This window comes from Perognathus longimembris, chromosome 16, assembly GCF_023159225.1.
Source record: "Perognathus longimembris pacificus isolate PPM17 chromosome 16, ASM2315922v1, whole genome shotgun sequence".
NCBI lineage: Eukaryota > Metazoa > Chordata > Mammalia > Rodentia > Heteromyidae > Perognathus > Perognathus longimembris.
In genome coordinates this window covers 46,600,327-46,623,363 of record NC_063176.1, presented here as the reverse complement: position 1 = coordinate 46,623,363, position 23,037 = coordinate 46,600,327, and the positions used below count along the sequence as shown (strand labels likewise).

General features: G+C 41.8%; 1 protein-coding gene across 2 annotated transcripts in view; it reads right to left on the bottom strand.

The window, feature by feature from the left end:
• The window catches only part of Ppargc1a (PPARG coactivator 1 alpha), a 116,884-nt gene that overhangs the window by 80,185 nt on the left and 13,662 nt on the right, over positions 1-23,037 (bottom strand). For both annotated transcript variants that reach the window (XM_048364211.1, XM_048364210.1), the window contains exon 2: positions 17,422-17,601. In XM_048364211.1, coding sequence (XP_048220168.1) covers positions 17,422-17,601 — 180 coding nt within the window. The remainder of the gene's footprint in view (positions 1-17,421; positions 17,602-23,037) is intronic.

Sequence of the window (23,037 nt, the reverse complement as noted above, 5' to 3'; positions counted from 1 at the left end):
ACAAAATTCTGCAAAAGATTGTTTTTAACCTCCGGAATCAAAAAAGAGCAGGAAATAATGGTCTCAGTGTTAGAAACAATCTGTTGCAAACCTGTGGGCCTTGTGTTTCCAGGAACACCCCCCCCCCCGCCCCAGCTCACAGCTGATTCTTTTCACCCAGGCAGTCAGTAAGGTGTTCTGGAAACCCAGAAAAGCCCCTGTTCTTCGGCTGCTCTTCACTGAGAGCATAAAACATCCCCTTTCTATACAGCAGCATTGAATGAACGCTCTTTGTCCTCACCAGTGCCTTTACACAGTGGGCTAACATAACTAAAGTGTTCTGCCATCAAAACCTCCTCCATGGCTCCAGCTGAAGCAAGCCTATGGAGGGAGTTCGAAGGAAAGTTCAGGAGCACCCAGGCAGGCATGCAACATCGCGCTGTCAGGGTTGGCTGTTTATAAACCATCTCTTGGAGAACATGTTCTCAGATCTTTGACATGTCTTATTTTTAGCCTGATTGGTCAGGATGGCTGGAAGGTCATTTTATTCGCACTCGCTCTTTTTGAAATCAGTAGAACCACTGTAAAGCCATCCATTAATAAGCACTGGAGAGAGCCAGGCATGCGTGGCATTGTGCTAGGCCCTGAGGAGGGGATGAGGGACGGACTTTCCCTCTTGTAGTTTATAATTTAACTTTAGGGATATAGTTGAAAAGCTACTACCTCGACAGCTATTCCACAAGTCAAACACTTTAAAGAAAAGAGACTCCTTTGCACAGGTGACAACAGCAATTCACTGTGTGCCAAAGAAGGCCACAAATACCTTCCTAAATTTAGGGACTTAATAGTTTATCCGGTGCCTAGTAAAGGCTCCAACTAAACAGAGACCAAAACAACCCGTCTTTAAAATAGCACATTGTTACAATGCTGTTTATGGGAATGGTATTTATGGAAAAATGCCTTCGGATTCCCCCTCCTGAAGGCTTATTCTCCTTGGCACTCAAAAAGAGGATTGATTTCATTCCTGATAGCCCCTCAAAATTGCACACCTCCTTCTCTTTCTGCCTCCAAACTTAATTTGCATGGATGCTGCCGTCCCTGCCTCTGGCCTTCATGGAGACCCTAGCTGACAGGACAGCCTGCCTTGAACACAATTTGGAATCGGTGTTTATGCCACTGGCCGAAAGGTCAGGTGCAAAGGTCCACTGCTAGCACAATTAATCTGGTCACTCAGGGATCATCTACTAGTTCAAGAATAGCTTGCAGGTAAGTGATGGACAGGGTCATGGCTCCTGGACTGCACTAGGGGCCATTATGACAGCCATAAAGAGAAAGGGAAAAATTGAACAAGGGGACAAATTACTCCTGAAAGGGACATGAAGGCAGACACAAATGCCTTCGTAGAAAAGATAAGCATGAGAAAAGGCCAAGGGAGCTGGATGGATCTCTATGGGTGACTAGAAGAACACTCTGAAATTGCTTGAGTTTGAATATTAATGAGGGGTCATGGCCTAACCAAGGCTTAGGGTCCACACGAGAAACTCAAGCTGTCCATGTTTTAGGTACAAGGTGCCAGAACCCATTCAAAGAGTTTAGATAAAGATGATACAATGCAGCGAGAAGACTCCCTGGGTATCTAAGACAGAAATTTGCTTAGAGAACTCCATCTTATACATTAGCTGAAATCCTTTATCTTAAACCAAGTAGCACATTTGAATGATTACTCTGCCAGCCATAAGGTAGATGACTTAATTCTAAGAGTCTCCAAACAAAACTGAGGGAAAGAAGGGGAGAAATTACCCTTGGTACCAGAATTTTAATTTCACAGGTTCCAGATGGATACAGACAAGTGAATTGAGCATTGTTGGGGTGGTGGTTTATTTGGGGCTGGGTAGGATACAGATGGAAACCAATGAAGGAGGGGGATAGATAAGCAATTTCATTCTAACATGGGGAATTATGCACTTAATGATAACTTTGCTGAGTTGTCTTTGCTTTCACCAATGTCCCTGTAGCCAAGGAGCTTTATGATTGACAACAACAAAAAGAAGTAGAAGTCTCTTCGTTAGAGGAAATCTTGAGGGCTGCGTGTTTTAAAGGGAGGAAGTATTCTAATATATTTTGAAATGACATTCAACATTTCATGGAGTATTCTCTTATTTATCACAGATGACAGCAAGGGAAATAATATCAAGATTCTAAGAAAATACGTAAGACCCAATGCTGTGTGTGCATAGCTGTTCCTCATCGGCTCCCACAGGCAGACATTAACCCTCAGAGGGCCTTGTGCACATGAGTCACACAATCTTTTATGAAGTTATTTTTAAGGGAAAGATTTCAAAAATCATTTACATATTTCCCCCACCTTCATAATTATGGGAATTCCGTTTTGTAGCTAGTGAAAAATGATCAGGAGAAAGCTATTGAGAAATAGAGGTGATTTTCCCCTCAAACTAACGGGGGCCGCGTATTGTGAGTGTTTGCCAAATTCCGATAGTTTTGTTGTCTTGTCTCTTTTGGTCACTTATTGCATCTCCCTATGGATCCTGTCACCCTCCGCATCTCATGGACTTTTGGAGTCATTTACCCTCATGTCTTAGGTGATCAACAACAACAACAACAGTTAACGAGGATTCGTTTAAAATTTAAGTTAAGCAAATAGATGCAAGTGTCTGGCTTCTCCTAAGGGCTAGAATAAAATGCATCAAACACAACAAAATTTCTCGGAACCAAGCTTAGCGTCTCCGAGATATTTTTACAAAATAGGGCACTTCAGACAATTAGTACTGATGAGTTAATAACAGGCGGAGAACTGAGGTCTTCCAGAGTGAATTCTAAACATCACCACCTCTGATGAACTATCGCATACGTCCTAGCGAGGAAACATCCATCTTCTCTTTCATGAAGCTGGACATCATAGGGGACTGAAAAACCAAAGGTGAGACCCATGCTTTGTTTTTCAATATTGCAAAGGCACAGGGGAGGCCGCCCAGTCCTCCCGGAAGGGACTGCCCCTTTTGCTGACTCAGAGAAGAAACCCATTCGCCATTCAGAGACAAATTAAACAGGGCAGGATGTGCGCTGAGTGGCCGCACAGCCTGGGTTATCTGTCAAGACCAGGCATCATTTAGGGACCTCCAAACACACCTAAGCACGGAAAAAAAAAAAAATCCTCAGCTCTGTGTAAACAGAATGCCTTTGTCAAAATTTTTAGTTCCCAACAAATACAGCAAAGCAGACCAGGCTACATTTGTCCCAGGAGAAATTGACACAAATTCCTTTAGGACAGGGGCAGCCACCTCAGCTACATTGCTAGGATTGCGGGTGATAGGATTAAGGGAAGCTAGACAGTATAGCACGGTGACCTAATGGAACTCTCAAATCTGCTGCACACACAGTCCTGGAATTGGGGACCCGCAGGCAAAAGAACCCACTTGTCCCAAGCAACCTCGCTACATGCCAATTCCCAGGCATTTGCCAGACTCTCCTCCAGTGGGAATTTGAGGTAAGCCTCCCAGTGGGCAGCACTGCCTAAAAGGAGGGAAAAAAGCCATTTGAGCTATGTAGTGCAGAGAAGAGCAGGGTGTCCCTGCTAAGCATGGGCTGGCAAGACACAAGAGGACCCTGACATGAGGACATTTCTGGAGAGAATCTGAGCTGGCTGGAATCCTTGGACACCCAGGAGAGCTATGTCTGGCATACAAGGGCTCTAAGTTCATCTCTGAGAAGATGAGATGACACCCAGAGAAGCTAATAACCTCAGGCCAAGAGCCCATGGAAAAAGCAAGGGCATGCCTAAAAGAGGCAACTGTCTCCTCTAGGCAAGAGATATTCAAATGGAGAAACCGATTTCTCAGAGAGGAATAAGAGAAGTGATGTAAGCTGAGCGTTACTGGAATCTGTAAGTGATCTAATCGAATAAAGCTGCCAGAGGTGTGATGTTTGGGCCCTCCAGAGAGTAGAAAAGAATCCATGGTGTTCCTCCTGCCATGCCTTTCCTAAAGGGGCAGAACAAGCGGAGAACACTATCCTGGAGTCCAATGAGATGCCAAGGAGCTGGGAGACAGCAAAGCCACACAAACAGTGTTTCTCTTCCAATACTGTGGCATCCCTTCCAGCTGGACTGAGTATCATTCTCAGTGAGAAAGGTCAACAAGCCCCAAAGGGTACAAAATGGTTCTCATCATGGAGTCCCCATCTAAGTAGCCAGAAGCACAGCATGCTGGTCATGTAGAATGTGCGCATTCATGAAAGAACTTTCTGCGGATAATCTGGACTTTCTTTCCTTTATGTTGGCTTTCTGTTGTTCTTTCTCTCAGCAGTTCGAATGAACGAACTCTTTTTTTTTAAATTAAACTTTAATGACAAGGTGATGTGCAGAGGGAGTACAGTTACATAATAAGGTAGTGAGTACATTTCTTGTCTTATTTGTTACACCCTACCTCATTTTTCTTTCCCTTCCCTAGTTCAGGTAAGCATATATACAATATCCAGTGTACCAAACTCATATACAGTAACCACGTGGGGTATGCCAAAGGAAATTCACCGAGAACATTAAACGTAATGACAACAATAGAATCCTCCTGTGTCCTCCTCTTGGAGTTTCTTTTGTTTAGCCTCATCTTCTATAATCATGTGTACATAGCTGTTGAGCTATTGTGATCCTCTGATAGGTTTATCCTAGACCTTTCTATGTTTGCTTAGTAGTTTTTTGGTTTTAGATACATAAGGTAAAGTCGCTGGCCCAAACGTGGAAATACCATTTTGAAAAGAAGTTTGTTATTTTGCAGACCTGGTCTCTACTGGCACCCGCCCCCCGCCACCAACCCGGCAATAGTCATATATCAAGGAGACCATGTGCCTTTGTTCTCTGTGTTCTAAGCTTGTCTCACTCAACATTACTTGTTCAAGCTCTGACCATTTCCCTGTCCATTAGTATTCATTTTTATCATTTCTAATCGCTATGTAGTATTCCATTATGTACAGGTACCACATTTTTTGGACCCATTCATCTGTAGTGGGGCATCTGGGTTGTTTCCATATTTTGGCTATTGTGAATTGTGCAGCGATAAACATGGATGTACAGATGTCTTTATGGTATCCTGAGACCTGTTATTCAGGATAGATGCCTAGGAGTGGTATGGCTGGGTCATAGGGTATGTCTATAATGAGCGAACTCTTGTTTTAGTCAACTGATGTAGGCTGGATACATACATCTCAGTTCTCCCAACTGTAAAGGTTCTGTGGCAATGCCTTATGCCGGCTCTACTCTGTCTGGACTCTGGGTTGGGAGGAGAAAGTCTCTCCAGCAAGCAGATGTATTCTGTCCAATCCCACTTGCGGATTTACTATGAGCAAGAAGAGCAGGCTGTATCTCTTGGTGATGACCAGGATAACAAGCAGTTGGAGAAAGTCCTTGCTTTATTCCCTCTGTCAGACAGCTTATCTCACATGATTTTACAGTCCGGCCTTTATCACTAACCAGAAGCTTTGCAGAAATGGGGACTTTGCTTCAATTGGTATCTGGGGATTTTTGAGGATACCAGTGTTCCTCTTAAAATTTTCAAGAAGCTAAGTGTGCTAAGAATGATGGTTGTCAATCATTGTTTTTGTTGTTTTTTTGGAGAGGGGGGAAATAAATCATTGAGAGAACAGAATTTCTCAAATCTATAGCATGAAGAAATGTGAAACTGTGCAGAAGATGGAGAAGACCCAGAGCTCCAGCCCCAAAAAAGAAATCATTCCTCCAATGAGAAAATGTGACCATCCACATCTGCAAGCAGACACAGGATACAGAGAGCAGGGCTGGTTGGTCATAATCTCTGGGGATATCTGCATTGTGTGTTAGAAGAGTCAAACCACTGTTTTGAGCACGTCAAGTGAGCAACGTAAGTGGGTAAGTCAAAATGATTGCAGGCACACTCTGTGATGCCTTCTTGTCTTCAGGCCATTGGAAGGAAGACAGGGAGCGTTGAACACATCTAAGAATTTCTCAAAAGCATAAAAAGACTTTTGCATTCAATTCTCCTCATGCCTCTGGTGCTGAAATAGTATCCGCTTGTGGAAACTGGTCTGAGTTTCTCCCTAGCCATTAGTGAGTGCATTTCGTTTGTCTTTTTCTTGGCTTGCAAATTTGGTTCAGTAATTTCTTTTCTGCCTCTTTCTACATTTTCCATCTCAGGAAAGATTTGAACTGAGTGTCTGACTGTCATGATCGCCTAATGTTGTGATAATGAATTAAGAGTTAACTGCAGTGCAAAGGCAAGCAGAAAAATCTACTCTGAGTAGAGTTAGAGAATTTCATGACAATTAGCACTGGTTTACACCACAGGAATAGAAAGGGGGAGAGGCCCAAAACTTGTTTTAATGGAGAACAACAACAACAAAAAAGTCGTTCACACATGCACAATCCAGTCAAAAACTTCCAAGCACTGGCTGGAAAAGACACCATTGGCTGACAGAAAAATAAATAATAAATAAGTAAATAAACAAACCACATCAAATTAGCCAATTAGCATTCACCTAACAAAAGCTAGCTGCTTGGGAGGAAGAGAAGGGAAGGAATTCACCAAGAGGAAAGTCAACTTTACAACTGACCTCACTATTTCTCTGCTTTCAAAGGAACAGGCTAGATTCCCTCATTTCTGTGACCCTCTGGATCATTCTTAGGGGGCAAATTTTTTTTAAGCTAGTTCAACATGATCACAAGCCAGACTATGACTCTATTTATGTGACAAGTTGACAACATACAATTTCATGCTTGTTGAACTGATCGGTGTTATATATTCACTGTGAATATGGTGAAGCCTCACCATTATAAATATGAAACAGTATACACTTATTCAAAATAACGCCAGTGGTGGCAATTTATAGCCGGGCTGTTTGCGCTCTTAGGAAGTCCAAATGCCACCTTAAGAAGCTGCAGCTTGCAGAAACAGATGTGCAGTGTGACTGTGACCAAAATGGGCTGCGGATGACCTATGTGAAAGCAGGCTATTACGTTTGGGTCTGTGTGGCAGCTGACACTGGTTTGTATTTAGATATGTGAGTGTTGGGAACAGTGTGTTCTTAAAGCTCTGTTTAAACATGGGCCAAGACATTTGTCTACTGGACTAATTATTTTACTACCCTTCTATGGCAAGGAACCTTTTTTTTTTTCTTTTTCTTTCATTAAAAAGAAAAAAAAAGTAAGGATACACACACACACACACACACACACACACAGGCACATATTTTTCATTTGACTTCATAAAGTTACAGCAAGGACTTTAAACCTTGCTTGTGTCAGGTGAACGCTGGCCAGCTTTCCAGAATGCCTGCATAACAGGATTGTACTATTTTCTACATCGAGCGCCAGGGAACAAGGCAAGGCCACAAACCATCAACGCATAGGTTGTCAGGGCAACTAGTTTGGGTCAGTTTGGTGGGTTTTTTGGTCTTCTTCTTTCTCTCCTCTGCACTCTTCCCTTCCTTTTCTCTTAGCAGGCTTCAACCAATTTGCAAGTGTTTGCTCCCACAAGGACAAATTTGGAATAGTGGGAAAAAAAAAAACCCACAATTTATCCAAATGTGGAAGGAAATGAAGGAACCGAGCACCTTGCTAAAGCTAGACATCAAAAATTTGCATAAGTAGTTTCCCAACAACAGAGGTGCTATTTGGAACAAAATAAATTACTTGTATTGTTGGCAAGGGTGCAAACCTTGACTAACTTTGGAATCGCTTTGCAGTCTGAACATCCCCTAAGTCCACTTTGATCTTGCTATTGAGGAGCTCCGCTTAGGAGCCCTCAGTGGCTATGTCTATCCAGGTAATAGTCCACCCACTTAGAAGACCCCTGCGTCCTTGTGTGAGGAGTAACAAAACAAAACTCCAGCCTTTTGGACTATGAAGTAAGCTTTGTTTTGGTTTTTCTTTCTTTTGTTTTCTTTCCTCCATTCGTTTGCTTCCTTTTAGTTTATAACACTCATTCCGGCATTGAGGACTAGCAAAGGATTCAGAGACTGGAATTCTAGATCTCCTTTGAACTATTTACATTGGAATGTTTAGGAAATTTCCCTTACTCCTACTTGCCTGAATCACTTCCTACTTTTCCTGTGTGGCTGGGGAATGTGTATGCTTAGGAAATCCCATGCGATCAGGTACACGAGATAATAGAATCACACACGTTCATTTCTCTGGAACCTCGGTGGCTCTTATCTCCTTGCTTTTATGACCTCTTAGGAGCAGCCAGGAATAGCAATTTGCTGCCTGTTTGTAAAGTCATCTTAGTCTGAAGTTAGCCTCTTTTTTTCTTTCACCTCACAGTGATATTCCACAGCCAACTCTTAGAAGCCACAGCAAAACTTGCTGGGAGCGCCATTTCAGATTACTATGAGTACTCTCAATGTATAGGGGGCACAGATCACACATGGAATGGCAAGCAATTATCATTTCAATAAACTGCTTTTTAGTAAAGGATGTTTTGTGTGACTGGCTTACTTAGATTTGTTGATAGGCTGCCTACTGTACATTTCATCCAGAAGCGGTTGAGTTCATGTTCATCTATTTCTCAGGCAAGCGAGCCCTGTTCTGCTTCTTCTAGGGGCTTTACTCAACTTTATTTTACTATTATATCACCTAGAACATTAAACACAATGCTCAAGTCCTGTGTGTTAAATCATAGTAGTTTCCTATTAAGTGTTGCCAGCTACCCATTTTTATGAACAGTTACTTTATTAAATCCTTAATAACACAGATAGAATAGTTAGTTAATTTGTGTGTTGAGCCATGGATGTTAATTTGTAAACATAATAACATACTGCAATCATTTGCATAATAGCGTTTTAATCTTTTTAGTAAAAGCTGTAATTCCCTACAAAGTACACTGCAGTAGAAACTAAGTGACTATTGGTAATAATACAAAAGGCCTTAAAATTCTGATCCTATTATGGTGTTGGAACATACCCAAACAGTTCCCATAATCTCTGAAATATTACTGTTTTCTGATTTAGGTGTCTGTGTCAAGAATAAAAATGAAGTACAACTGGCCGTCCTAGGGTCTTTCCTGAGTGCAATTGAGTATTCACTCAGCAACAGCACTTTGCAAATAGCTCTGAGGCTTTCCTTCAGAGTTCAGAGCTCCAGCTACGTAGACTGCGTGAGGAACACCAGGCACGGCCTTTGCGCAGCACTGCACGCTCCAGACTCAGCTGAGCTAGCTGAGCAGGGGCACAGGAACAGCCTGCTGACTCAGCACTGAGAAGGGCATCAGCCACCAGAGAGGGAGTTGCCCACCAAGTCTCCTCCCTCCTCCCTGCCCTATCAGCGTGCTTGTGCTGCTTCAAAACTACTGGCTCCAAGAAGAAGCTGCAGAGGGAATGGAAAAATGAATATTCAACACCAGTTCTGGGGAAACCCAGAGAGAGGGGGCTCACTGCTTAGAACCTATTAGCACCAATCTTAACACTGAGAAAGGCAAAGAGAGAGAAAGAGAAAGAGAAGAAGAGAGAGGCAGAAAGATAAAAAGCAAGAGAAAGAGAAACAGAGAGACAGACAGAGTCAGTCAGAATCAGAGACAGAGAGATGGGGAGAGAATACATGTAAAAGTCAGGGCAAGTCATTTTCTACAAGATCTGATCATTCATTAATCTACTTAGCTGCAAACTTGGAATGACTTGCTTGCAAGTAGAATGGAGTTGGGTGGGCCTATAAAATATTAGTGTTAAGATATGAAATGGCAAATTCCTCTATCATTCTTGAAAAGAAAAGGCATAGCAGTATCTCCTATCATGATTTTGCAATAAATATCTCCATGGATCAGAACTCAGTTATCTCCAAAAACAAAATGTGTATGATGTCACGGTGGAACTCTTGATGCTTCTCCTGCATCTGTGGCAGCCCATGAGCAAATGTCGTGTCCTGCTTTGCTCTCACACTGTACCTTAGCGTGCACAACCTCAAAAGTAACCTGAGAGCTTACAAAAGAAGATAAAAACAGCACTTCTAAAATGGTTTCACATCACAGGCAATTCATTTTATAAAGCCCACAATAAAAGTGTTCATGGCTTAAAGAACAGGCATGTAATTATAGGGACAAATTAACCTTGTTAAAAATGTGAAGTCTGGGATAGGGATGGTGGGGGAACAATTTGGCTGTCCTTTTAACAAGGCGATCTTTACTGTTCATCTTTTTATCTGCCCTGTGTGTTCATCTCATTCCGAGGTGAGCCATCTGCTGGGCTGTGTTTCACCACAGTGCATATAGATAGATAGAAGTATATGGACAAACAAACCCAGCATAGGCATAAGGTTACTGCATAGCACACACCAGTGCTGTACAAATAGATTGGCACCGTGCAATACATCATCCTCAATTATGATTATTTGCCCTACAATAATATCTAGGAAGTGAACCCAAGTGGCAATACACCTTTTTTTTTTCATCCTGATTCCATTTTGCAATTTTCTGCTGTGAGTTTTAGTCTTCCCTTTTCTGGCTCTCTAACATATGCAGGCTCAGGAATTGTATGTAAATATATGTAAATGACATACTTGAGATTCTGAGAGATGGAAAAGGCCTAAGACCAGTCCATAAAAATGGCTCACCTACTTCTCCAAGTGCTCAAAGGATCTGACATGAAATCATTGGTCTCTAACTCAACCAAAACCACAAAATTGCTACTTTCTAAAATCCCTGTGCCCGTGGGAACCGGTGGCTCAAGCCTCTAACCCCAGTTACTCAGGAGGCTGCGATCTTTGGACCCCTGTTCCAAGCCCAGGTAGGAAAGTCTGTGAGTCTCACCAATAAAATTATTGCCCCCCCCCAAAAAAAAAGCCAAACATGGAGCTGTGACTCAAGTGGTATAGTGCTAAGCTTGAGCAAAAGAAGTTCAGGGACAGCATCCAGGTCCTGAGGTCAAGCCCCAAGACCAGCAAATAAATAATAAATAAATAAATCATTGTACCTAAATAAACATACACTTTGCAGCCTTTGTGAAGGCTGAAAACTAGATCACCTCCCTCGACCAGGAGCAGCCAGGCTCATCTCTTGGAGCCACCACATTCACTACTGACAGTCCCTCCCAGGGAGGTGTGTGCCAGTGATCCACGGTCATGCAAACTGCACCCTGTGACTGGCTATTTATTAGCAGCGGTGGATGCCAAGAGACACAGCCCTGTGGGTCAGAACTCCTGAGCCATAATTTTCCAGTGGTCAGCATAATGGCAAGGAGGAAAGAGGGTGATAAACCAGATGTTCCCAAGGTAAGCCAGATGTTATCAAGCCAAGAAATCTAAAACGGTGTTTGGTGTTTGAAGGAGGTATGCAGATTAACACACACACACACACACACACACACACACACACACACACACACACACACACACACAGAATCTCCTGCAAGAGAGGCTGATTGGAAATAACCGCAGACAGACTAACACTGTTGTCTCCTGATTTGTGAGGCTCCAAGATGAACATTGAGCTGATTTATACCCAGAATTTGGAATTTTGTGGTAGACTACAAATGCAAAGATAAGTACAACATAAATTTTTAAAATACTCCATAAGTCTCCATGAGTTTCAACATTCTTCACTCTTCGTATGTTCCAACCAATTATCTCCCCACTTAAATGGCTATTATTTTCTTACTTGAAGTCTATGTTCTCTGTAAGTGTCATTACCAAGGGTGACAAAATCTGGTGGCGGGCTGTAAATTTAATTTAAATGACAAACATTTATTGATTGCAAATTGGAAATTCTAGAAATCTTGAGAAAGTGATTTTGATACATTTGGTCTCTCCACATACTAAAAGAGAAGTTAGTCTCCCAACGATTAAATTAAGGTGAGGTTGTTTGTACTCACTTTTTTTCTTTGCTCTGTTTGTTTTGTTAAAATTCCAAGAGGTTTACCATTCATGGAAACATCTGACCACAAGCAGTCAGAAGCAGAAATGTGTTTGTATGGATGGCTGCAGAATTCCCTCTAAGGAGACAAGTGAGACAAAGTAGGCTCTCGGAGGATGTGTGGATTGGGCTAAATACACTCTGTGCCTGAGGCTGCAAGGAGATGGAGAGCCCCTTTGTAAAAGGTTTCATGATGCTAAAGAAGGTGCTCAGCTCTTAAAGGTGGACAGGCACGCAGCCAGAAAGACGTCCATGAAGCCCTGATTCTCTTTGGATTGAGTATGAGTTAGCTTTCCTTACCACCTCCCTCTAGGCACAAACTCCTATTTATCAGGGCTGGTGGAATTTTCCTTCAAGGACCTTCAAATCATCTCCAAAAATACCACATCACCTAGGCCTTAACTTGACCAAGCCTGCTATCTGCTATCTGTTTCCCTACCTCCTATGTGTTTCTACTTCTGCGAGGTGTTTCCCTTGACTATTATCTCCATTGTTCTGCTCTTGTATTGAAGTTTGCAGTGACATATAACCCCTGCCTGCTAAGCATGAGCTAAACAGTTTCAAATGGGTTCTCATGGCCCACCACGATTGGGTATCCATGCAATATCCAAACTGATGTCCTGAGTTCCCATGAATATACACATGAATTTTACTTTGAGTAAAACAAGCTCCTCACCTCTCACCACACTCCAAGAAAACAGTTCTTATTCTTATTTCCCTCCTTAGTTAGATATATACACACAAACACATACACACACACACACACACACACACACACACACACACACATATGCAGCCACTTTGTTTTGCTTTGGTTTGGTTTGATTTGAACTCTGGGCGTAAGCGCTGTCCCTGAGCTCTACCACTTGGGCCATAGCACCACTTCTGTTTTTCTGATCTCATGTACTTTCCTGCCAGGGCTGGCTTTGAACTGCGATCCTCAAATCTCAGCCCCCTCAGTAGCTAGTAGCCACAAGCACCCAGCTAGTTATATACTTTTAATGTACATAATCCAATGCGTGTACACGTGTGTTTGGAGTTGTGCAGTCAGGCTTGTATTGTTTGCTAATTACTTTATATTTCTTAATTTTATTGCCTCCCAAACTAGGTTTCAATTTCGTTACAAATGGACTTTCTTTTGTATTTTGTGGGTATGTACTTTGCATTATTTTCCTTTCTCTTTATTATCCTTAGATAGTTGTACAGCAGCGTTTCAATTCAACAAGTTGCATCTTAGATGCATCTTAATGTTACCTCTTCCATTTTCTATGTCCATCTCCAGGAAAATTTCCATGAGCCAGACAGCCAGCTTCTTAGCAATCAAAATGTTCCTGGCCTCACTTACTGGATAGGTATATAACATACACTAACCCTTGATCTTCTTGGAATATGACCAAAATAAAAAAGAAAGGAAAGTATGTATATAATTGCGTGTATTCTCATCTGGATGATCAAGCAGTCTGGAGCACTGACACCCTTTTGCTCTGTGGCACATAGCAGCACACCTTACACAGACAACAACCTTCCATTCCCACTCAAGATCAGAGGCTCCCACCTTGCTTCTGGTTCCAGCCATTACCCAACAAGAAAACCATTGATAGCACAAGGTCCTCTCCCATGAATACATGAGTCCTCTGAGCTCACTATAAACAACGGCATTGAGTCAAACACTTGCCATTCTCACTTGCTATTCTTCTAAGGAACCTCAAGTAGCTACACTCAGGAGTACCAGGCGAATGAATGAAACCTGCCCACTCACTTGCATCACAGAAGCAGTAAAGCAACTGTTAAGATAATGCAGGAACAAAGCAGCCCACAGTGACCCAGAAAGGCCCAGGTGCTATTTCAAAGAACCCCATGGCACCCATCTTTACACACTGCTGACCTGTAAAAGCAGTCCTTTATTCTCCTCCCTCGGACAATGCACAAAGGCAGCAGGAGGAAGGAAGTTATGTTGCAATATTCTGGAACGTAAATCTTGCTAGCCATCCATCCAGGGACAGCATCCTGTTTTCCTTTCTACATGGATCAGTCCCTGGAGGCTACACCTAGAGGCCTTGTGTTGTTTCACAAAGCAACTTCTAAATTATACCTGGTCACCTGCATTTATATACCCAAACACTGGTTGTGCAAGCAGAGATTGCTTTTTGTGAGTCTAGTTATTCAGCCAAGCTATACAATTGCACCTTGATGCATAGCTTTGCTCCTAGTCTGAGTTTATTTTTTCCCAAATTATGACATACAACTTCATCTCTGGTACTACTATTACTATTTTATTTTTTTATGTTAGGTCTAGGAAGTTACGTAAAATTGAAACAGAGTCAAGTGCATGGGAGAAGCAGTAGGAAGAGATTTCTGTGTTCTCTCTTTTTCTGCTATACCATTAGGTCACCCTAAAACTCACTTTCTGCTTTGATGATGATTCAGAAATTCCATGGCCAGTTTCCAGCACCGTCATCAACATGGTACTTGAGTCAGGGAAAAGAATTTAACTCCTCCATGCCTTATTTTATCCTTGAAGTCAAAGATAGATGATGCTCTTTATTGGCAGATCAGCTCAGGCAGAGCTGGGACTGCTTGCTCAATACCAAGGTGTTGGCCACTGTGAAGAGGCAGGGTTTTGAGGATCAGACCATGAGCACAGGTAGAAAGTCCCAAGGCGTGGTTGGCCCTGACAAAGCTCTGCTGTGAAATACTGGTTGGTGAGAGGCCACACATGGCGGTGGCATTCAGAGCCCATGTTGCATATGCGCCTTCCCTGCCAGGGAAGGCTTTATTTTGGAACTGTACTTATGCTCAAAACTTCCTTTCCCACCATAAAGAAGACATGTCTGAGTTTAACACTAGAGGGCAAAGAGTGGAGAAGTCAGTTCACTATGCAAATCTCCCGCCACTGTAGCTGCCCGTCCCTGTGTCAACACACAGGACCTTACCCCTGACCTAGACAAAGAGAATGGCTCTGTGACATCATATCAAACCATCCTCAGGGCTTACGTAAACGGTCATGCTTGCTCTCACACATCAGTCCTGAGGTTGTGGGCACCACCATGATTTGATATGGCTTCTCATTCTGCTTCTTTATTACTGGTATAGTTGCATAAAAGAATGGATTTCATGATGATCTTTTCATTTTTTACATCCACTGGGTTTCATCTCAGCAATTTGCCTTTTGAACTTCATACAGGGGCATTTTAGGGACGTAAACACAAGGCGCTCAACTTTGTCACTATGGTCACTTGAGATCAGGTCAGCTCTCTGTGTTGTGGTGAGGCACTCGCTGTGCATTAGAGAATAGCTTGCTTCACCCCTACTCTACCCACTAAAAGCCAGTCGCTTCATCTTATTCCCAGTCGGGACAATCACATATACCTCCAGACACTGTCAAATGTCCCCAAGGGAGAGGGGAAGCGTAAAATTGCTTTTGGTTGAGAATCATTGGCTTAAAATGACCTAATGAGAGATTAAATTAAATGAACCTTGTGTTTTAGAGCCTTGAAAACATTCTATCAGTGGTATAGAAAGTTATATTAGGAAACAGAAGGAATGTCATTACATAGATTGAGCATCTATATATAGATCACTGACGAACCCCCGAGAAAGCTCTGGAAGCAGAAGCAGGAAGGACCTCAGGCAAGCACCACCATGCCACATACAGACCCATGTGGTCAAGGGGAATGTTGTCTTTTCTGAAACTGGCCCACCTGGGAAATACTGGTTGCTACACTGTCTACCTCCACTTTTCAGTCTTCTATTACAACACGTGGCATGCACCCAGTATAGAATAGACCAAGCTGATCATTCGATAAGAGGCCGGTAGGGATGGACACTTTTTTTTCAAGTGCTGTTTATTTAATGCTACCTGACTTAGAATGGGCCTGACAACTGCACTGAAGGAGGAATGTTCAATTTACCAGTTCTAACCGGCCAAGTCCTCACATGAACTTTCTAAGACCCGGCTGAGAAGCCTGGGAAAGTATAACTAAGCACAAACCTAACACAAAGGTGTTTCCTGCACCTTGACATCACTCCCCATACTTAACTCCCCCTCCCGGCAGTGTTCTTTTAAGACCCTCTTAATGCTCTAGACAGCTTACAAAATCTTCACAGTTAAAGCAGTACAGATAGGCTGTGTTGTTCACCACCCATCCAGGACTCCATGTCACCAACACGGAGAAGAAACATTGTGTTCTATTTTTAAATACATCAAGCAAAGGAGCAGCTTGATACTTCTTTGTAAAGGATGGCTGTCACCCAAATTCGCTGTCTCTCTATATTTATCAATGATATTAGACTTGGAAGCTAGATAAATTTAGAAATTCAATGCCAGGACTTTTATTTGTCAACTGTGTAATATGAGGGAAATTGCTTAGTCTATCTGAATGTCTTTGTATGTAAAATGAAAATGATCATAATACCTAAATACTAGGTTGTTCTGACTGCTGGGTGGTCTGATATACAGAAAGCAGGAGTGACCCAAAATATTGTCTCTTCTTATTATTGTCATAGTAATCAATATTAATGTAGTTATCATTCACTCATTCAATAATCAGCATCTTTTATGTGCTGGAAAGTGGAAAATTTCAATTAATATTATAAAATTGGCTTCCTGAAAGACTCATGGTTTCCTTCAAACTACAGTGAAGACAACCACTAAATATCTCCACAGATGGATCACAGAGTTCTGTGTGTATGAGTGTGTGTGTATGTGTGTGTGTGTGTGTCCAATGTTGTAGCTAAGAAAAGATTAGATGATGATGGTTGTGGTGCTGAAGGTTTTAACGTGGAAACCTGTTTGATCTGGCAAATTTTATTCAATTCACTTGCAATAAATGTTTGTCTCTATAAGAAATGAGTAATTTTCAAGTAAGTGAGTGCTGATCTTGTGAGAAAAAAAACCCTCTTTTCTCTAAGTAACACTTTAATAGGAGTAGATTAACGTTCTTTATTATAGGGTAGGTTCATAATGACAGACTAGAGTCTGGGAGGTAATTCTCACTACTGAAAGGTAAATGAATTTTGACTAATTTATAAGTATATGTGAGATTTGTTGAGTTTACAAGTTTCCATCATACAATGAAATCAGGGGTATGAAGCAAAAGTATAAGAGTAACACTCAAAAGTATTCACCTACTTTGTAAAATAAGTAAAGGTAAACACCTAATTCTTCAGCTCCAAAGAAATGATTTCTTAGCCATAGTCACTTATATTACAAACTATTTGTTGCTCAGTCACTTTCTGTGGGAAATAGGGATAAACAGGTTTAGACTTTTGGTCTTCTTTGTCAGTTTCTTTCACAACCCCCTGTATTACAACACAGTTTAATGTACTTTGTAGTCAGTCCTTCGCTCCTTAATTCCCAAAAACAATAACAAAAAAAAATCCATTTTTCCAAATATATTTTTCTATGCGATAGAAAGTTGCTGAATACGATTTTTTTTTAAAGAAAATCTTAATGACCGCAAAGGAAGAACTCATTATGCTCTGAAGCCTATGATCATGTCCATGTAGCTCAAGCCAAGTTCAAGGAGAAATTATATATATATTCCAAGAAGGTCCTTACCTCAAATATGTTTGAAGGCTCATTGTTGTACTGGTTCGATATGATTTCAGATTGGTCGCTGCACCACTTGAGCCCACCCAAGAAGCTGTCTGTATCCAAGTCATTCACATCCAGTTCAGAAAGATCAAGTTCAGGAAGATCTGGGCAAAGAGGCTGGTCTTCACCCACCAGAGCAGCACACTGCAGGAGGCAGAAAAGAAAAAAAAAAAAACACAGAGCATTCATTAAACTGCGGGAATTTATTAAACGCCAACAGCATGTGATAGGAATTAAACCTGGTTAAGTCAAAGACACCACTAAAGCTGGACTCTGGGGCTTAAATCACCAGGGGAAACACCTTGAATTCTTTCCTCACTTAGATCCCAAAGGATAACACTGCTGGATGTATTCCATCCAAAAAGTCTACCTCTAAATCCATGGTAAATGCCAGGTTTCCATGAAGCTGGTTTCTCCCAGTTAGAAACTAGCAGGATTTGTTTAGCACTTATCAAGCTTCTGTCTTATGATTAAATATATACACAATGTTACTCTACCCCTAGAGGATATCTGCTTTGAGAGGAAGATGTACGCTGAATGCGCCTTAGAATGGCCCTCACACGTTATGAACACTCAATAACCAACTGCTAAATCAGAAAGAAAACAGGAATTATACTCAGAAAACTTTCCTTTTAAGCATTATAGTCCATCTAGTTCATTTAGCAACTAATGAGGCAAAAAAAAAAGTGAATTTTCTGTTCTTCCTTTCAAGGAACTTGTCTTTGACTCATCTATGGTTTTCTTGGCTTGTTGTTTAAATCATTCTCTCCCACTTGACTTTTTATGAATTTCTGGACTTCACCATTAACAAGTCAAAACAAGTTCCTTGAGAGAAAGAACAAACAATTCCTATTGTTCTATGTGGCATTTAGATCTTTCACTGTGAGTAACTTGCAAGGTGTGTGCATGTGTGAGTGTGTGCATATGTGTGCGCATGCATCACCTAGCTCTTAGAAGAGAAAAATCCTAATTGTGCATCATCATTATATTTTGATCATAACTTAGGTTTATGTAAGCCATGGATCAAGTGAGTTTCCATGGTGTAAGCAATTAACAGAGAATTTAACAAAATGAACGTTAGGTAGCTGAAACATGCCTTGTCTGAGGTGGGCAGAAGCTAAGGGGGGGGCGTATAGATGAGTGGAGAGAAGAAGGAGAGAAGACTGGTATAAGACTCAATGTATAAAACTGAAAACAGGCCTAGGAAACTTTCAAAGACAGGATGGGAGGTGGAAGAGAATGAGGGAAGAGGTGACACTGATCAAGATGCATTGTACTTATAAATGGACAGGCTAAATTAAAATCCTTTGCAAAATATATGGAGGTTAAACAAAATTTAAAAACAAACTTTTTTGGGCAGTTCTGTTTGAACATAGAGCCTTACACTTTCTAGAGTAACATTCTGCACTTGAAACATACCTCCAGGCCTTTTTGCTTTAGTTTTTTTCTCTTTTATGGTTTTACTTTTTTTTTTTTTTTTTTTTTTTTTTTTTTTTTTTTTTTTTTTTTTTTTTTGCCAGAGTGGCCTAAACCATGATCCTCCCACCTACAGCCTCTTAAATAGCTGGGACAAAGAATGAGTCACCATTGTTGGCTTACTTGTTGAGATGAGGTCTTGCTAACTTTTTGCCTGGATGGATCTCAAACCACCATCCTGGGAGGAGGTAACAAACAGTACCAGAAATGTATCCAATGCCTAACGTATGAAACTGTAACCTCTCTGTATGTCACTTTGACAATAAATAAGAAAAATAAATAAAAAAAAAAACACCATCCTCTGAATTTCTACCTCCTAGGTAGCTGGGATTACTAGCCTGAGCCACCATGCCAGTAAATAAGTACTTCTGTTTAGTGTTACAAAATGCTATTGAAAAGTTTAAAATATTCTCTGCAGTGGCTGGGCAGCCTACCACTAAGGCTATTCAGGATTATCATGTTCTTTGGCCTCCTTTCATCAAGTAGTATTTAGCTTGCTGCACTCTGCTGTGTTCTAAGAAAACTAGACCTTTAACCAATAAGGTGATCTCCTAAACTTGCATTAGCTGTCTAACTTCTGATTCCATTCTGAACACAGAAAAGAACTCTGCCAAAACCCGTAGTCCTGGGGTCTGATATCAGGGTCATTAGAACTTTATCTACCTATGAGCCACCCAGCTAAATCAAGGGTCTCACGCTCAGAAGCAGAGCCCTAGTGCCTCTGCCTTCTGAGTTCAGGAGAAATGCTAAATTGGTTCACATCTGCAGAAGATGTCCCTTGATATTTAGATTTTGAATATAGTGTATTTTCTAAAGATCTTTCTTCTGTCATCCTAGGCAGTTCATATCGCATGGGTCACAGACAGCAGTGGGGTCCTAAGCCCCACAGTGAGAAGTAGGTACTAAGTAATAGAGTCAACTGTTGATAAGAGGAGGGTGGGACAAGGCTGTGAGCCTTCTTCCCAAACACCACTGGGGCTCAGGGAGATCCTTAGCAGCAACTTTTAAGGCAACAGAAAGAGGAAGGGCTCTCCTCTCTATCAAAATACCTTCCTTATCATTTTATTGAACTTTCCTTTTTACTATCTGAGTTAGCAGAAAGTTGCAGATTGGTATAGTCCACTGGATTTATGAGTAAATGGAGGCTGGGCTGGAAAGTAGATCTTGTCCTAGTGCAATGTTCTTGTTTTGTTATGGGTGTAACACTTCCCAGGCTCCATTCTTGCCTACCTCTGCTTACTTATCCTCTAAGCACAAACAGTATTAACTCTTCCTACACACCTTCAATGCAGAGACCAAGGAAGCACTAGCTTAACTGTATGTTCAGGATTTCATTGGTGGTGGTGGTGGTTAAGAGGGTTATTCCTTTAGAAAAGGAATCACAAAAAACTAAAAAATACAATCAAAAAGTAAAACTAAGTTAGATAATATAACTGTCTAGGTCTGGTGTGAGTATCAGTTGTGGTACTGTGTTGGAAGGCTGAAGTGTCAACTGACTGACTTGTGGACAGTTCTCTCTCGCTCTCTCTCTCTCTTCTCCCTCTGATTGCAACAAAAGGCCTGTGCTTTTGCCAATGTTGACATGCGAACAAAATCAGTGTGCTTCTGAATGTGACATTATACTGCTAATCTAAAACACATTAGTGGTAGCAAGTGTTCATGTTATTAATTTATATTTGGCCTTTGGATCATGCCAGGCTTAACTGTGCGAGCCCTGTAACTGTCCTCATCTGACATACTGATATTTACAGCTTCCCTACACATCTGTAACAGGTGTGCTTTATTGCAATTACACAGACACATTCTACTGCCTCTGTATAACACTGACAGCTATTCACCACTGTAGCCTTAATTTTATAATACGATTTAAGAGGATAAAGCAGTCACTAAACACAAAAGGCTAATTATTGTACGTTATTTCACCCCAACAGACTTTTCTCTTAGTTAAGGAGCAGACAATAAATTAGCTTAACTGCACTGATGATAATGAATCATTATAATTAAGTATAATTCTCCATTAACCTTTTGGAGGTTTTGGTGCCATTGATGGTAAATTTTAAAGAGAGTAAAAGGCAGGGGGGGGGAGAGAAAGAGTAGACTCGGCCACATTAATTATAATAATGAAAAAAAGAATCCTAACTTCTTAAAAAGAATTAGTCAAGACGGGGGAAATGGATGGGGGGGGGGAGACTGTTAAGAATGGCAGTCTTGGTGGGTGTATGTCATGTGAACTGTCTCTATCAATCTTAGTAACCATACTGCACATCACCTTCATTAAACTGCAAAACACCGGGAACTCTGAGTGGCTCTAGTGATCGTCGCTTTTATTAACCGATGTGCTGTCCTGTCATTATGTGCAAAAGGGCATAATGGGTTTTAGGAGGACAGCAAACATTAATGATTCAAAAAATGAAAGCTGCCTCTGCTCCCCGCTGCTTGTAATATTTTAGCCGGGTGAGGTGATTCCCAGAGCTGTGGCCGAGAAGGCAGGAGTTTCTAGCAGCTGCCCGCTTACAGTGTTAACACTAACTGGCCAGTCACAGCTGACCCAACACTCAATCCCTGGCTGGACAATTAGCCCGAGACCCCTCCTCCTGAAGAAAATCATTTCAAAGGCCACTGCTCTAAATAGCTCCCCATGCTTATTTGCAAAGAAATGTCTGCAGGAATGCCAATGATTAAAGTAGAGCTTCCTGATTTCCATACGATCTAGTTCCCCAATCAACAAGCAACATCAGAAATAATACATGATGGGGAGAAAAAAAAAAAAAAGGAAATAACAGCAGCTGAGACCCACCGTACCAGCCAGACTATTGCGGGCCTCAGCAGGACACTCTGGCTACTCAAACAATTAGGACTTTGAAGCCACTTAGAACTCTGACTCTTAATAGCTACAGGACCTATGAATTATCCATATCTATCCTTGCCTTTACCAAGAAATCACAACAAGATAAGAACAATTACAACCCACAAATAAGAGCCGGCGAGGCAGAAAGGAGAGAGCAGAACGGAAGCCAACATCTGCAAAACCCAGCGAAGAGTTAAAGAATCCGGGGCACGCCTGCTACATAGGAAAAATGCACTCGCGGACGGGGCCTCGGCCAAATTATTTTCACTTTAGATGTGTATCGCTGCACCACATGGACATCTTATTTAATCAAATCACGTGCGGGTGCATGACCCTCCCCCTTACCCTACGCGCCCCCAGCTACCCACAGGAAGCCGGGCACGCCTTTGCCAGGATTCATTGTTAGCAGCTCAGGATCCTCGGTGCAATTCAATTCGGGTCCATCTCACCAACAGTCCACAGGGCGGGCGGGCAGGGGGTGGAAAGAAAGTTTCTCTTGTTTCTCAACTTGCCCAAACTTTCCGAGAACATTCCATTGTGCTGAATGCAAACACACAGAGATCCTAGCCCCTGTGCTACAGACTCCAGAGACCACGAGGAAACCGCTTGTGTCTTATTATTTTTTTTTCCTTCCCCTTTCCCTTCAACCCTGGTATGAATTGTAGCCAGCAGAAACTGTGGAATTGATGTATTGCCATCTATTTTTACACAAGCAGCGAGCAGCTCCATACACACGCTCTTGCATAAACTCTATTCTGTCTCCCCGGCTTCGGGCAGCTCTCCGTGGTACACGCAGCGAGATTTTAACCATTAACTTCCCTGCCACCCGCCACAAACGCCAAGCCTGGGGCTGTTGTGAGGGTTTTCCTTTTTTTTTTTTTTAAGCCTCAAAAAAAGATCAGCTGGCTCTATCTTTCAACCACATTCAAGAGTTTTGGAGGAAGCTGCATGGTTGTCCTGTGTTCCATGGGAAAAGCTACCTAAAATAGCCCGGCCGGATTATTTAGGAATTTTTTTTTTTTTTGCAAGTTCGTCTCTGATATACAGAGGTTGGGAAGATCAGGACGGCAGGACGGGAGTTCAATTAGGAAAAGGGACGCCCCCCCCCCCAAAAAAAGGAGTGTATTTGAACACATCCATTTTAATGTTTATCTTCCCTTCCTTATAAATAGAAATGGCTTTTCTCCAAGGAGGCCACTAAACACTATTGGAAAGACTTCTGCTTTTGATTCATATCAATATCTTAGAGCATAAAT